The following is a 15,326-nucleotide window of genomic DNA, read 5'->3' on the forward strand; positions in this document are numbered from 1 at the left end:
GGAGATGTGGATGGGTGGGACAGAGGATACACTCGACTCCAGGGTGGTGTGGAACCTGGCAGGAGGTCAATGGCACAGTCCTAGGGGTGATGTGGAGGAAGACATGTAGCTTTCTGCCTACTGAACACCAAACGTAGGTCATTATACTCTGCTGGAATCTGCACAGCGGAAGCTAAGTCTGGGCTCTTGATGGTGGTTGCTGAGCAGGAGAGGACCCCACTGTGCTCACAACATTGGGAGGACCAGGAGCTTATATCTCTCTCCTTCCAGTGTATAGTTGGTTTATGTCGTTGAAGCCAGGGAAGTCCCAGGATAAGGAGTTGAAGGGACTTAGTGAGAACAAAAATGGTTGCTCTCTCGGTGTGGTTTGGCTCCATGGTGAGTTGGATGGGAGTGGACTGTACCCCTCCCTATCCCTTTACTATCAATGCTTCGTACTGCGATGGGGGATGCTTGAGGGATGGTCCTTGCTCTTAGTTTTTTAACCAGCGCAGCCGAGATAAAGTCCCCTGCTGATCCAGAATCTATCAATGCTGCTGAAGACAAGACAACATCACCTGTATGCAGCAGCACAACAGGAATCGTGAACATGGAGTGTGCGTAGGGGTGGAAGTTGGAGGCACTCACCATGGTTGATGTAGCGGAGGGGTGTGCCTCTCTCTGCCGGTGAGGATGGTGGCGTGGTGGATGTCTGGGGCAGTTGGACCTTGGATGGCCTTTCTCACCACAACATAGATGCAATCCCAGGTCCAATCGGTGGCGGCGTGTCTCCGCTGGAAGTCGAGCGGCATCAAGCTGTGTTGGTTCCTGGGTCTGCTCATCAGACCAAGATGAGGAGAGTCGAGCCCAAGACATTCTCTCCCGCTACAGCCCATCCAGTCTGATAGCCATGTGCATGTAGGCATCTAATGAATTGCCCTCCTCACAACACGCCAATTCTTCTTGGAGGTCTGCCCTCAAACCTCGACGGAAGGCAGCGAGAAGGGCAGGTTCATTCCACCCACTAGCTGCAGCAAGAGTACGGAAGTCGAGGCATAATCTGCTGTAGCTGTAGCAACCTCTCTCTTTCACTTCCCTGTGGAGGATGATCAAACACTGCGCTGAATAGAGTAATGTATCAGGCATGGGAGGTGAGGGGCTCACCTCCTTGATTCCAAACTGTGGTTGCCCACTGCAGTGCTTTTCCTGATAGGCAAGAAATGACTGCAGAGATCCTGGCACCGCGCCACTAGATGCACAGTCCGGAGAGACGGGAAAAAAACCTCATACACTTAAGCACAAACTCAAACAATATATACACACACACACACACACACACACAAAGTCCAGGGAGGCGGTGAGTCATGTGGGAGGGGCCGGGGGTGGTTGAGGAGGGGGACAGAGCGTCTGTGAATATCTCTTCTTCCGTTCTCGGGGGGTTGCACTGACCTAAGGCCGCTGGGAAGCTAAATCCAGATATGATTGTTGTTTGGGTTCCAGGCGAGGAAAACAGTTTGCCCTCGGCCTTGATTCCATAGCGGGTCTCAAGCTGGCAGCTCCAAACAGCCGAATGGGGGGGTCAATTTCCACCAATCCTAGCAGACATCTTCTCCATGTTATTATGGATTCCAACTCTGGGACCGGCGCAAGATGACCAGTCTGGGCTAAACTAGCATCCTGCTTACAGTCGAGTCCGGTCAACGCAAGAGTCTGTGCACTGCAAGCTCAGCCCATATCGTTGCAGAATTCAGGCAGCCTGCCAGTTGTTGCCAGAATCTCACGGGTCTTCAGGTAGATCAGAACTCCAACAGCGCCAATCAGCAGAATCCCGATCACCAATAATCCAAAGATGTAAACATCCTCCACGTCCTCAGAGGACAGAACCGCCAGACACATCGGTCTCCCTCTGGCCCATGAGTCTTGAACTTATCCAGCCGGAAGCGTCCCCTCAGGACATGCGGGCTCCCCTCTGCCTGATCTTCGAACAGTAGATTTTGCATGTATATACAGTAGCTGTATATACATTCAGATGTATGTACATTTAGCCGTATACAATATACTCTGTATCCCCAAAGCTTTAACATCAAGTACATTATGTGTATGTGTATGTTATTATGTATATGTTGATTCGTGTATGTAAAGTGCCCTGTGACAACATTGTTTTGAAGTGGCGCTATACAAATAAAGTTGAATTGAATTAAACAGCTGTATCCTGAGTCACAGCAGCATTTTAGGTGCATACATGTGATTTACTAGCTCCCTCTCAGAGCAGACAGACAGCTCACCACCCCCACCTGGAAAACTCCTTCACACACGTGTTGTTTCAGGAGAGTTGGTAAAGGAGCTAGCAAGCCAGCTAGTTTGAGACGGAACCTGCATGAGGAGAGCAATGCGTCTCAGGTTGTTCAGCTGTGTCTCATGATGGAATGAGAAAACTCCTCCAACTGTGTTGTGCAAACCTGTTTTCTTCATGCAGAATCTTTCTGTTCAGATAAATGACATGTTTTTATGTCCACTTTATCTCTCAGTGGGATCAGATTCAGGAGCTGCTGGGTCATCCCATGGAAAAACCCGTGGTGCTCCACAGGTAAGGAGATGAGGTCCAGAATCAGACCAGAGCAGATTTTTTTTTTCTGTTTTTGCAGAATCTCTTCTGAGTGTAGAAAGTAGCAAACATAGCATTACATCCAGTAAACAAGTGTAATCCAACTCGTCCACATGGTGCCCCGGGCATTTCATCAGATAGCAGGACCTCTGGTCAGCTGCTGCGATGATGTTGATATATTGTAAATTATGTGAGAAGAAAGTCTGTTAGATTTTGTAAAGATTAACAATTAAAAAGTGACCGTAAACAAATGGGACCAGTAACATGTGAACAGTAACATATGTAACCAATGACAGATGTAACCAATGACAGATGTAACCAGTAACACATGTGACCAGTAACAGACGTGACCAGTAACACATGTGACCAGTAACAGGTGACTGTAAACAAATGGGACCAGTAACAGACATGACTAGTAACAAATGTGACTAGTACCAGACATGACCAGTGACGGACGCCACCCGTGACAATAAGCCAGCACTGCGCTGGAACAATAAACTATTCACGTTTGATTGCCAGGTCCTCCTCAGCCAACAACACCAACCCATTTGGCTCCACGTTCTGCTTCGGACTGCAGAGGATGATCTTTGAGGTCAGTTCATCACAAACACATCTGCAGATTTTCATTCCTCTCCTGTCCTCTGGAACTGGTATCCTGCAGGTGTTAGACCAGGGATCAGAACCGGTATCCTGCAGGTGTTAGACCAGGGATCAGAACCGGTATCCTGCAGGTGTTAGACCAGGGATCAGAACCGGTATCCTGCAGGTGTTAGACCAGGGATCAGAACCGGTATCCTGCAGGTGTTAGACCAGGGATCAGAACCGGTATCCTGCAGGTGTTAGACCAGGGATCAGAACCGGTATCCTGCAGGTGTTAGACCAGGGATCAGAACCGGTATCCTGCAGGTGTTAGACCAGGGATCAGAACCGGTATCCTGCAGGTGTTAGACCAGGGATCAGAACCGGTATCCTGCAGGTGTTAGACCAGGGATCAGAACCGGTATCCTGCAGGTGTTAGACCAGGGATCAGAACCGGTATCCTGCAGGTGTTAGACCAGGGATCAGAACTGGTATCCTGCAGGTGTTAGACCAGGGATCAGAACCGGTATCCTGCAGGTGTTAGACCAGGGATCAGAACCGGTATCCTGCAGGTGTTAGACCAGGGATCAGAACCGGTATCCTGCAGGTGTTAGACCAGGGATCAGAACCGGTATCCTGCAGGTGTTAGACCAGGGATCAGAACTGGTATCCTGCAGGTGTTAGACCAGGGATCAGAACCGGTATCCTGCAGGTGTTAGACCAGGGATCAGAACCGGTATCCTGCAGGTGTTAGACCAGGGATCAGAACCGGTATCCTGCAGGTGTTAGACCAGGGATCAGAACCGGTATCCTGCAGGTGTTAGACCAGGGATCAGAACTGGTATCCTGCAGGTGTTAGACCAGGGATCAGAACCGGTATCCTGCAGGTGTTAGACCAGGGATCAGAACCGGTATCCTGCAGGTGTTAGGTGTTGCAGTAGGGAAACAAACACCTGAGCAACTGACAAGTTTTTCTTCTTCAGGTGATGCAGAACAACCACATCGCATCAGTGACGCTCTACGGTGCTCCACGGACCGCCACTCAAGCCCGACCTGATTCCAGCGGCAGTTCCCACTGAACCAGTAACCAGAACCCCGGCCCGGCCCAAATCTACTTTTTCTACTGACTGAATAAATAATCCAAAATCAGAATCGACTCTGACACTTCAGTCCATCCCGTGTTTCCAGTTTCCCTCTTTGGTTCCAAGTCCCTTCCAGAAATGGCAGAAGAGTTTTGGACAGCTGAGAGCTGCCCGTGGCTCCTTGGAACCGTGGTGTTCAGCTAAGCTGCTTCTTGTTCCCATCCAGACCACTGTCCCCCAGAGCCACAGAAACCGGGACAAGAGACCCAGAGCAAGAGACTGGAAAGAGACGTCGGGGCCTGAGACCAGGACAAGAGACTTCTATGAGAAACTGGTTCTCTGAAACCAGGACGAGTCCAGAGACATCATGGCAACCCTGCCAGCCCAGTCTTCCCACCTCAGCTGCAGAACCCAGACCAGTCCAGACCTGAACGTGGGAAGGTGACTTCCATCACGGTCCTCTGATGGGTCGAAGTGTCTCCTGTTTGTTTCAACAAATTGCAACTAAAGGACGTTTCTGTTTGGCTGTTTCCATGGTAACATAATTTGCTACAGCAGCGCAGCTTTTAACCCCATTGCTGCGCTTTCTTCATATTGGGGATACTGGGTCGCCATGGCAACCATGTGTGTCACCCATGTTTACATTTTCACTAAAACACCTTTCTTCTTGATGACCTCAGAGACCGGGCACGTGGAGGCGGTCCAGAGAGAAAACGGCGTGTTGTCTCTGCGTTGGCGCTGACCGCTGTCACCTCTGGCACGCTGGTCCGCCATCTTCCTCCCTTTCTGCATCGTGCAGATGTTTCTCTTATGCAAAAAGAGAACTAAAAGTAGCGTATTCCTGTCAATGTCCCATGTTACAGACCTGAAGGAGACCAGTCCGCTGCCTCCGCTCCCCAACCAGTCAGAGACGGGACCCAAGCTTCATCTAAAGTGTAAAAGTACACTTTTATTGATCCATCAACTACTTTTAGAGACCAGTACAAGCTTCGCTCAGCTCTGTCCGTGATTGGTTTGACATTGGGGCAATTTGATTGGTTGTTGAGTTGCTGTGTAAAATGGACGACATAAATGTAGTTCCAGTAAAGCCGACTTCCTGCTCTGGTTCCATTTCTAAACACGCATTTTCCCTCTTTTATCTCCGTAGTTTCTCTTCGTCCCTGTCGCTTCGATCATTCAGCCAGAGATGATCGTCTGTTTTTATCTTCTGTTCCAACATGTGGGTCCGCAGCCTCGGTGTCCCGGTAGAGACACAGGACCCGGGACGCCGAGGCGGCGGCCCGGTGGAGACACGGGACCCGGGCCGCAGCCTCGGCGACCCGGTAGAGACACGGGACCCGGGCCGCAGCCTCGGCGACCCGGTAGAGACACGGGACCCGGGCCGCAGCCTCGGCGTCCCGGTAGAGACACGGGACCCGGGCCGCAGCCTCGGCGACCCGGTAGAGACACGGGACCCGGGCCGCAGCCTCGGCGACCCGGTAGAGACACGGGACCCGGGCCGCAGCCTCGGCGACCCGGTAGAGACACGGGACCCGGGCCGCAGCCTCGGCGTCCCGGTAGAGACACGGGACCCGGGCCGCAGCCTCGGCGACCCGGTAGAGACACGGGACCCGGGCCGCAGCCTCGGCGTCCCGGTAGAGACACGGGACCCGGGCCGCAGCCTCGGCGACCCGGTAGAGACACGGGACCCGGGCCGCAGCCTCGGCGACCCGGTAGAGACACGGGACCCGGGCCGCAGCCTCGGCGACCCGGTAGAGACACGGGACCCGGGCCGCAGCCTCGGCGACCCGGTAGAGACACGGGACCCGGGCCGCAGCCTCGGCGACCCGGTAGAGACACGGGACCCGGGCCGCAGCCTCGGCGACCCGGTAGAGACACGGGACCCGGGCCGCAGCCTCGGCGACCCGGTAGAGACACGGGACCCGGGCCGCAGCCTCGGCGACCCGGTAGAGACACGGGACCCGGGCCGCAGCCTCGGCGTCCCGGTAGAGACACGGGACCCGGGCCGCAGCCTCGGCGACCCGGTAGAGACACGGGACCCGGGCCGCAGCCTTCCGTCCCGGTAGAGACACGGGACGTCTGGGCCACATCTGGTGTTTCAGGAAGAAGCTGCTGGGGTGTTGGACACGTCGAATCCGGCAAGAGTTGCATCCAATGATTGTGTCTTTTTCATGAGCGAAGGATTGAAGCCTAATGCTCCCCTTAGTTACGATGGCGACGGGCTGAACGCTGCCTGGTCCCGTTGCGATGGCGACGGGCTGAAAGCTGCCTGGTCCTGTCGGTTCGGCATGTCTGTCCTCTTAGTTTCAGATTTAATCCCGTCTCTGGAAACGGGGCGTTTTATATCATGGGTAAATTTGTGAATCCGCAGTTTTATCAGCATGTCCACTGGAAAAGAGGCAATAAACCCTGTGTGTTTGTCCAAGAGTTGCATTCACTGACCTCGGGACAACTCCAATGCTCTGAGATGCTCACTGTCCATCTTCTATGTGTGCAAACAGAAAATTAAAATAAATTGTGGATGTGAGACAATGTGAGAGGGTTTTATTTCTCAGAAAGGCCTCATGGGGGGGGGGGGGGGGGGGGGCAGGGCTAGTTGGCACTTTTTACTTAAAATTTTTCTGTTTTGAGACACGACTAAGTCAGTTTTCATGTCAATGCAAGCATGAAGGTTCAGGTGAAGAAATAAACCACCTGCTGCTTTGTGCCAGCTGTCTCCGACATGGCGTTGCTTGTCCCAGAGCAGTCTGTATGAGCAGAAAATGGGATGTTTCAACCAGTTAAAACATTTATTTTAGTTGGAACAGCCTTGTATGGAGACAGCCAGCTCATTAAACCCATAAAATCCAGAATCTCCGTCCATCTTTCTTATATGGTCTATGGTATATACACACATATTTGTCCCAGCTTACAAGCTGGGAGGACTCTGTGTCCAGTTACCACAATGGATTTCATTCCAGTCGTCCTCAGATGCCTTCGTCTCCTTTCATTAAAGAAAAGGCTGAATTTATTCCAGTCACTCAGATAACTGCAGACTGGAATAAGGAACAATAATTAAAAATGGGCTGGAGTGAAAACATCAAAGTATTAAAAGAACATTAGTTTAGTGAGTAATGTAACAATTATTATTTTATCATATTTGTTTGCTTTTTAAAAAATCTTTCTGTTGAACCAGAATTAGAAAATAATGTCTCGTCTAAACCGCCTCATGTTGCTCATTTACACACAAAGGAAAAGGAAATCAAAGTTAAATTACTGGCACCTGTCCTGTCATTTTAAAACTATTTTTGTGTCTTTTTGTGAAAGAATGGGATAAGTAATTAGATGAAGTTGTCATAAGTAGTTGCCAGGCAACGGAGGACTGGAGCACTATGGGTAATTCTCTTAAACATAATAGGCCGTCTCATTTTACTGGCAGGAAGATCAGCTGGTAGTCTATGTAGTCTGTAGAACACCTGGTAGTCTATGTAGTCTGTAGACCCGGTAGTCTATGTAGTCTGTAGAACACCCGGTAGTCTATGTAGTCTGTAGAACACCTGGTAGTCTATGTAGTCTGTAGACCCGGTAGTCTATGTAGTCTGTAGAACACCCGGTGGTCTATGTAGTCTGTAGAACACCTGGTAGTCTATGTAGTCTGTAGACCTGGTAGTCTATGTAGTCTGTAGAACACCTGGTAGTCTATGTAGTCTGTAGACCCGGTAGTCTATGTAGTCTGTAGACCCGGTAGTCTATGTAGTCTGTAGACCTGGTAGTCTATGTAGTCTGTAGACCTGGTAGTCTATGTAGTCTGTAGACCTGGTAGTCTATGTAGTCTGTCGAACACCTGGTAGTCTATGTAGTCTGTAGACCTGGTTGTCTATGTAGTCTGTAGACCTGGTAGTCTATGTAGTCTGTAGAACACCTGGTAGTCTATGTAGTCTGTAGACCCGGTAGTCTATGTAGTCTGTAGACCCGGTAGTCTATGTAGTCTGTAGACCTGGTAGTCTATGTAGTCTGTAGAACACCTGGTAGTCTATGTAGTCTGTAGACCTGGTTGTCTATGTAGTCTGTAGACCCGGTAGTCTATGTAGTCTGTAGACCCGGTAGTCTATGTAGTCTGTAGACCCGGTAGTCTATGTAGTCTGTAGACCTGGTAGTCTATGTAGTCTGTAGACCCGGTAGTCTATGTAGTCTGTAGACCTGGTAGTCTATGTAGTCTGTAGAACACCTGGTAGTCTATGTAGTCTGTAGAACACCTGGTAGTCTATGTAGTCTGTAGAACACCTGGTAGTCTATGTAGTCTGTAGAACACCTGGTAGTCTATGTAGTCTGTAGACCCGGTAGTCTATGTAGTCTGTAGACCCGGTAGTCTATGTAGTCTGTAGACCTGGTAGTCTATGTAGTCTGTAGACCTGGTAGTCTATGTAGTCTGTAGACCACCTGGTAGTCTATGTAGTCTGTAGAACACCTGGTAGTCTATGTAGTCTGTAGACCTGGTAGTCTATGTAGTCTGTAGACCACCTGGTAGTCTATGTAGTCTGTAGACCCGGTAGTCTATGTAGTCTGTAGACCCGGTAGTCTATGTAGTCTGTAGACCTGGTAGTCCATGTAGTCTGTAGACCTGGTAATTTATGTAGTCTGTAGACCACCTGGTAGTCTATGTAGTCTGTAGACCAACTGGTAGTCTATGTGGTCTGTAGACCTGGTAGTCTATGTAGTCTGTAGACCTGGTCGTCTATGTAGTCTGTAGAGTCTGTAGACCTGGTAGTCTATGTAGTCTGTAAAACACCTGGTAGTCTATGTAGTCTGTAGACCCGGTCGTCTATGTAGTCTGTAGAGTCTGTAGACCTGGTAGTCTATGTAGTCTGTAAAGCACCTGGTAGTCTATGTAGTCTGTAGACCTGGTAGTCTATGTAGTCTGTAGACCTGGTAGTCTATGCAGTCTGTAGACCTGGTAGTCCATGTAGTCTGTAGAACACCTGGTAGTCTATGTAGTCTGTAGACCTGGTAGTCTATGTAGTCTGTAGACCTGGTAGTCCATGTAGTCTGTAGACCTGGTAGTCCATGTAGTCTGTAGACCACCTGGTAGTCTATGTAGTCTGTAGACCACCTGGTAGTCTATGTAGTCTGTAGACCACCTGGTAGTCTATGTAGTCTGTAGACCTGGTAGTCCATGTAGTCTGTAGACCACCTGGTAGTCTATGTAGTCTGTAGACCTGGTAGTCTATGTAGTCTGTAGACCTGGTAGTCCATGTAGTCTGTAGACCTGGTAGTCCATGTAGTCTGTAGACCACCTGGTAGTCCATGTAGTCTGTAGACCACCTGGTAGTCTATGTAGTCTGTAGACCCGGTAGTCTATGTAGTCTGTAGAACACCTGGTAGTCTATGTAGTCTGTAGAACACCTGGTAGTCTATGTAGTCTGTAGACCAACTGGTAGTCTATGTGGTCTGTAGACCTGGTAGTCTATGTAGTCTGTAGACCTGGTCGTCTATGTAGTCTGTAGAGTCTGTAGACCTGGTAGTCTATGTAGTCTGTAAAACACCTGGTAGTCTATGTAGTCTGTAGACCCGGTCGTCTATGTAGTCTGTAGAGTCTGTAGACCTGGTAGTCTATGTAGTCTGTAAAGCACCTGGTAGTCTATGTAGTCTGTAGACCTGGTAGTCTATGTAGTCTGTAGACCTGGTAGTCTATGCAGTCTGTAGACCTGGTAGTCTATGCAGTCTGTAGACCTGGTAGTCCATGTAGTCTGTAGAACACCTGGTAGTCTATGTAGTCTGTAGACCTGGTAGTCTATGTAGTCTGTAGACCTGGTAGTCTATGTAGTCTGTAGACCTGGTAGTCCATGTAGTCTGTAGACCTGGTAGTCTATGTAGTCTGTAGACCCGGTAGTCTATGTAGTCTGTAGACCACCTGGTAGTCTATGTAGTCTGTAGACCAACTGGTAGTCTATGTGGTCTGTAGACCTGGTAGTCTATGTAGTCTGTAGACCTGGTCGTCTATGTAGTCTGTAGAGTCTGTAGACCTGGTAGTCTATGTAGTCTGTAAAACACCTGGTAGTCTATGTAGTCTGTAGACCCGGTCGTCTATGTAGTCTGTAGAGTCTGTAGACCTGGTAGTCTATGTAGTCTGTAAAGCACCTGGTAGTCTATGTAGTCTGTAGACCTGGTAGTCTATGTAGTCTGTAGACCTGGTAGTCTATGTAGTCTGTAGACCACCTGGTAGTCTATGTAGTCTGTAGAACACCTGGTAGTCTATGTAGTCTGTAGACCTGGTAGTCTATGTAGTCTGTAGACCACCTGGTAGTCTATGTAGTCTGTAGACCCGGTAGTCTATGTAGTCTGTAGACCCGGTAGTCTATGTAGTCTGTAGACCCGGTAGTCTATGTAGTCTGTAGACCTGGTAGTCCATGTAGTCTGTAGACCTGGTAATTTATGTAGTCTGTAGACCACCTGGTAGTCTATGTAGTCTGTAGACCAACTGGTAGTCTATGTGGTCTGTAGACCTGGTAGTCTATGTAGTCTGTAGACCTGGTCGTCTATGTAGTCTGTAGAGTCTGTAGACCTGGTAGTCTATGTAGTCTGTAAAACACCTGGTAGTCTATGTAGTCTGTAGACCCGGTCGTCTATGTAGTCTGTAGAGTCTGTAGACCTGGTAGTCTATGTAGTCTGTAAAGCACCTGGTAGTCTATGTAGTCTGTAGACCTGGTAGTCTATGTAGTCTGTAGACCTGGTAGTCTATGCAGTCTGTAGACCTGGTAGTCCATGTAGTCTGTAGAACACCTGGTAGTCTATGTAGTCTGTAGACCTGGTAGTCTATGTAGTCTGTAGACCTGGTAGTCCATGTAGTCTGTAGACCTGGTAGTCCATGTAGTCTGTAGACCACCTGGTAGTCTATGTAGTCTGTAGACCACCTGGTAGTCTATGTAGTCTGTAGACCACCTGGTAGTCTATGTAGTCTGTAGACCACCTGGTAGTCTATGTAGTCTGTAGACCACCTGGTAGTCTATGTAGTCTGTAGACCTGGTAGTCTATGTAGTCTGTAGACCTGGTAGTCCATGTAGTCTGTAGACCTGGTAGTCCATGTAGTCTGTAGACCTGGTAGTCCATGTAGTCTGTAGACCACCTGGTAGTCCATGTAGTCTGTAGACCACCTGGTAGTCTATGTAGTCTGTAGACCCGGTAGTCTATGTAGTCTGTAGAACACCTGGTAGTCTATGTAGTCTGTAGAACACCTGGTAGTCTATGTAGTCTGTAGACCAACTGGTAGTCTATGTGGTCTGTAGACCTGGTAGTCTATGTAGTCTGTAGACCTGGTCGTCTATGTAGTCTGTAGAGTCTGTAGACCTGGTAGTCTATGTAGTCTGTAAAACACCTGGTAGTCTATGTAGTCTGTAGACCCGGTCGTCTATGTAGTCTGTAGAGTCTGTAGACCTGGTAGTCTATGTAGTCTGTAAAGCACCTGGTAGTCTATGTAGTCTGTAGACCTGGTAGTCTATGTAGTCTGTAGACCTGGTAGTCTATGTAGTCTGTAGACCTGGTAGTCTATGTAGTCTGTAGACCTGGTAGTCTATGCAGTCTGTAGACCTGGTAGTCTATGCAGTCTGTAGACCTGGTAGTCCATGTAGTCTGTAGAACACCTGGTAGTCTATGTAGTCTGTAGACCTGGTAGTCTATGTAGTCTGTAGACCTGGTAGTCTATGTAGTCTGTAGACCTGGTAGTCCATGTAGTCTGTAGACCTGGTAGTCTATGCAGTCTGTAGACCACCTGGTAGTCTATGTAGTCTGTAGACCTGGTAGTCTATGTAGTCTGTAGACCACCTGGTAGTCTATGTAGTCTGTAGACCTGGTAGTCTATGTAGTCTGTAGACCTGGTAGTCCATGTAGTCTGTAGACCTGGTAGTCCATGTAGTCTGTAGACCTGGTAGTCCATGTAGTCTGTAGACCACCTGGTAGTCCATGTAGTCTGTAGACCACCTGGTAGTCCATGTAGTCTGTAGACCACCTGGTAGTCCATGTAGTCTGTAGACCACCTGGTAGTCTATGTAGTCTGTAGACCCGGTAGTCTATGTAGTCTGTAGAACACCTGGTAGTCTATGTAGTCTGTAGAACACCTGGTAGTCTATGTAGTCTGTAGACCCGGTAGTCTATGTAGTCTGTAGACCCGGTAGTCTATGTAGTCTGTAGAGCCGGTAGTCTATGTAGTCTGTAGAACACCTGGTAGTCTATGTAGTCTGTAGACCAACTGGTAGTCTATGTAGTCTGTAGACCTGGTAGTCTATGTAGTCTGTAGACCTGGTCATCTATGTAGTCTGTAGAGTCTGTAGACCTGGTAGTCTATGTAGTCTGTAAAACACCTGGTAGTCTATGTAGTCTGTAGACCCGGTCGTCTATGTAGTCTGTAGAGTCTGTAGACCTGGTAGTCTATGTAGTCTGTAAAACACCTGGTAGTCTATGTAGTCTGTAGACCTGGTAGTCTATGTAGTCTGTAGACCTGGTAGTCTATGCAGTCTGTAGACCTGGTAGTCCATGTAGTCTGTAGAACACCTGGTAGTCTATGTAGTCTGTAGACCTGGTAGTCTATGTAGTCTGTAGACCTGGTAGTCCATGTAGTCTGTAGACCTGGTAGTCTATGTAGTCTGTAGACCTGGTAGTCCATGTAGTCTGTAGACCTGGTAGTCTATGTAGTCTGTAGACCACCTGGTAGTCTATGTAGTCTGTAGACCACCTGGTAGTCTATGTAGTCTGTAGACCTGGTAGTCTATGTAGTCTGTAGACCTGGTAGTCCATGTAGTCTGTAAAACACCTGGTAGTCCATGTAGTCTGTAGACCACCTGGTAGTCTATGTAGTCTGTAGACCCGGTAGTCTATGTAGTCTGTAGAACACCTGGTAGTCTATGTAGTCTGTAGAACACCTGGTAGTCTATGTAGTCTGTAGACCCGGTAGTCTATGTAGTCTGTAGACCCGGTAGTCTATGTAGTCTGTAGAGCCGGTAGTCTATGTAGTCTGTAGAACACCCGGTAGTCTATGTAGTCTGTAGAACACCTGGTAGTCTATGTAGTCTGTAGACCCGGTAGTCTATGTAGTCTGTAGAACACCCGGTAGTCTATGTAGTCTGTAGAACACCTGGTAGTCTATGTAGTCTGTAGAACACCTGGTAGTCTATGTAGTCTGTAGACCTGGTAGTCTATGTAGTCTGTAGACCCGGTAGTCTATGTAGTCTGTAGACCCGGTAGTCTATGTAGTCTGTAGACCTGGTAGTCTATGTAGTCTGTAGACCTGGTAGTCTATGTAGTCTGTAGAACACCTGGTAGTCTATGTAGTCTGTAGACCTGGTAGTCTATGTAGTCTGTAGAACACCTGGTAGTCTATGTAGTCTGTAGACCCGGTAGTCTATGTAGTCTGTAGACCCGGTAGTCTATGTAGTCTGTAGACCTGGTAGTCTATGTAGTCTGTAGAACACCTGGTAGTCTATGTAGTCTGTAGACCTGGTTGTCTATGTAGTCTGTAGACCTGGTTGTCTATGTAGTCTGTAGACCCGGTAGTCTATGTAGTCTGTAGACCCGGTAGTCTATGTAGTCTGTAGACCCGGTAGTCTATGTAGTCTGTAGACCTGGTAGTCTATGTAGTCTGTAGACCCGGTAGTCTATGTAGTCTGTAGACCTGGTAGTCTATGTAGTCTGTAGACCTGGTAGTCTATGTAGTCTGTAGAACACCTGGTAGTCTATGTAGTCTGTAGAACACCTGGTAGTCTATGTAGTCTGTAGAACACCTGGTAGTCTATGTAGTCTGTAGACCCGGTAGTCTATGTAGTCTGTAGACCTGGTTGTCTATGTAGTCTGTAGACCTGGTAGTCTATGTAGTCTGTAGACCTGGTAGTCTATGTAGTCTGTAGAACACCTGGTAGTCTATGTAGTCTGTAGACCCGGTAGTCTATGTAGTCTGTAGACCTGGTAGTCTATGTAGTCTGTAGACCTGGTAGTCTGTAGAACACCTGGTAGTCTATGTAGTCTGTAGAACACCTGGTAGTCTATGTAGTCTGTAGACCTGGTAGTCTATGTAGTCTGTAGACCACCTGGTAGTCTATGTAGTCTGTAGACCCGGTAGTCTATGTAGTCTGTAGACCCGGTAGTCTATGTAGTCTGTAGAACACCTGGTAGTCTATGTAGTCTGTAGACCTGGTAGTCCATGTAGTCTGTAGACCTGGTAATTTATGTAGTCTGTAGACCACCTGGTAGTCTATGTAGTCTGTAGACCAACTGGTAGTCTATGTGGTCTGTAGACCTGGTAGTCTATGTAGTCTGTAGACCTGGTCGTCTATGTAGTCTGTAGAGTCTGTAGACCTGGTAGTCTATGTAGTCTGTAAAACACCTGGTAGTCTATGTAGTCTGTAGACCCGGTCGTCTATGTAGTCTGTAGAGTCTGTAGACCTGGTAGTCTATGTAGTCTGTAAAACACCTGGTAGTCTATGTAGTCTGTAGACCTGGTAGTCTATGTAGTCTGTAGACCTGGTAGTCTATGCAGTCTGTAGACCTGGTAGTCCATGTAGTCTGTAGAACACCTGGTAGTCTATGTAGTCTGTAGACCTGGTAGTCTATGTAGTCTGTAGACCTGGTAGTCCATGTAGTCTGTAGACCTGGTAGTCTATGTAGTCTGTAGACCACCTGGTAGTCTATGTAGTCTGTAGACCTGGTAGTCCATGTAGTCTGTAGACCTGGTAGTCTATGTAGTCTGTAGACCACCTGGTAGTCTATGTAGTCTGTAGACCTGGTAGTCTATGTAGTCTGTAGACCCGGTAGTCTATGTAGTCTGTAGAACACCTGGTAGTCTATGTAGTCTGTAGAACACCTGGTAGTCTATGTAGTCTGTAGACCCGGTAGTCTATGTAGTCTGTAGAGCCGGTAGTCTATGTAGTCTGTAGAACACCTGGTAGTCTATGTAGTCTGTAGACCAACTGGTAGTCTATGTAGTCTGTAGACCTGGTAGTCTATGTAGTCTGTAGACCTGGTCATCTATGTAGTCTGTAGAGTCTGTAGACCTGGTAGTCTATGTAGTCTGTAAAACACCTGGTAGTCTATGTAGTCTGTAGACCCGGTCGTCTATG

General features: G+C 48.4%; 1 protein-coding gene across 6 annotated transcripts in view; it reads left to right on the forward strand.

Moving 5' to 3' along the window:
• Window positions 1-5,615, forward strand: part of phaf1 (phagosome assembly factor 1) — a 49,915-nt gene extending 44,300 nt beyond the window's left edge. For all 6 annotated transcript variants that reach the window (XM_079260244.1, XM_079260249.1, XM_079260245.1 and 3 more), the window contains 3 exons: window positions 2,508-2,566; window positions 3,104-3,176; window positions 4,147-5,615. In XM_079260244.1, coding sequence (XP_079116370.1) covers window positions 2,508-2,566; window positions 3,104-3,176; window positions 4,147-4,242 — 228 coding nt within the window. In that variant the 3' untranslated portion in view covers window positions 4,243-5,615. The remainder of the gene's footprint in view (window positions 1-2,507; window positions 2,567-3,103; window positions 3,177-4,146) is intronic.
• Window positions 5,616-15,326: the final 9,711 nt, after the last annotated feature.

Source organism: Telmatherina bonti (genome assembly GCF_933228915.1).
Source record: "Telmatherina bonti genome assembly, chromosome: 2".
Taxonomy (NCBI): Eukaryota; Metazoa; Chordata; class Actinopteri; order Atheriniformes; family Telmatherinidae; genus Telmatherina; species Telmatherina bonti.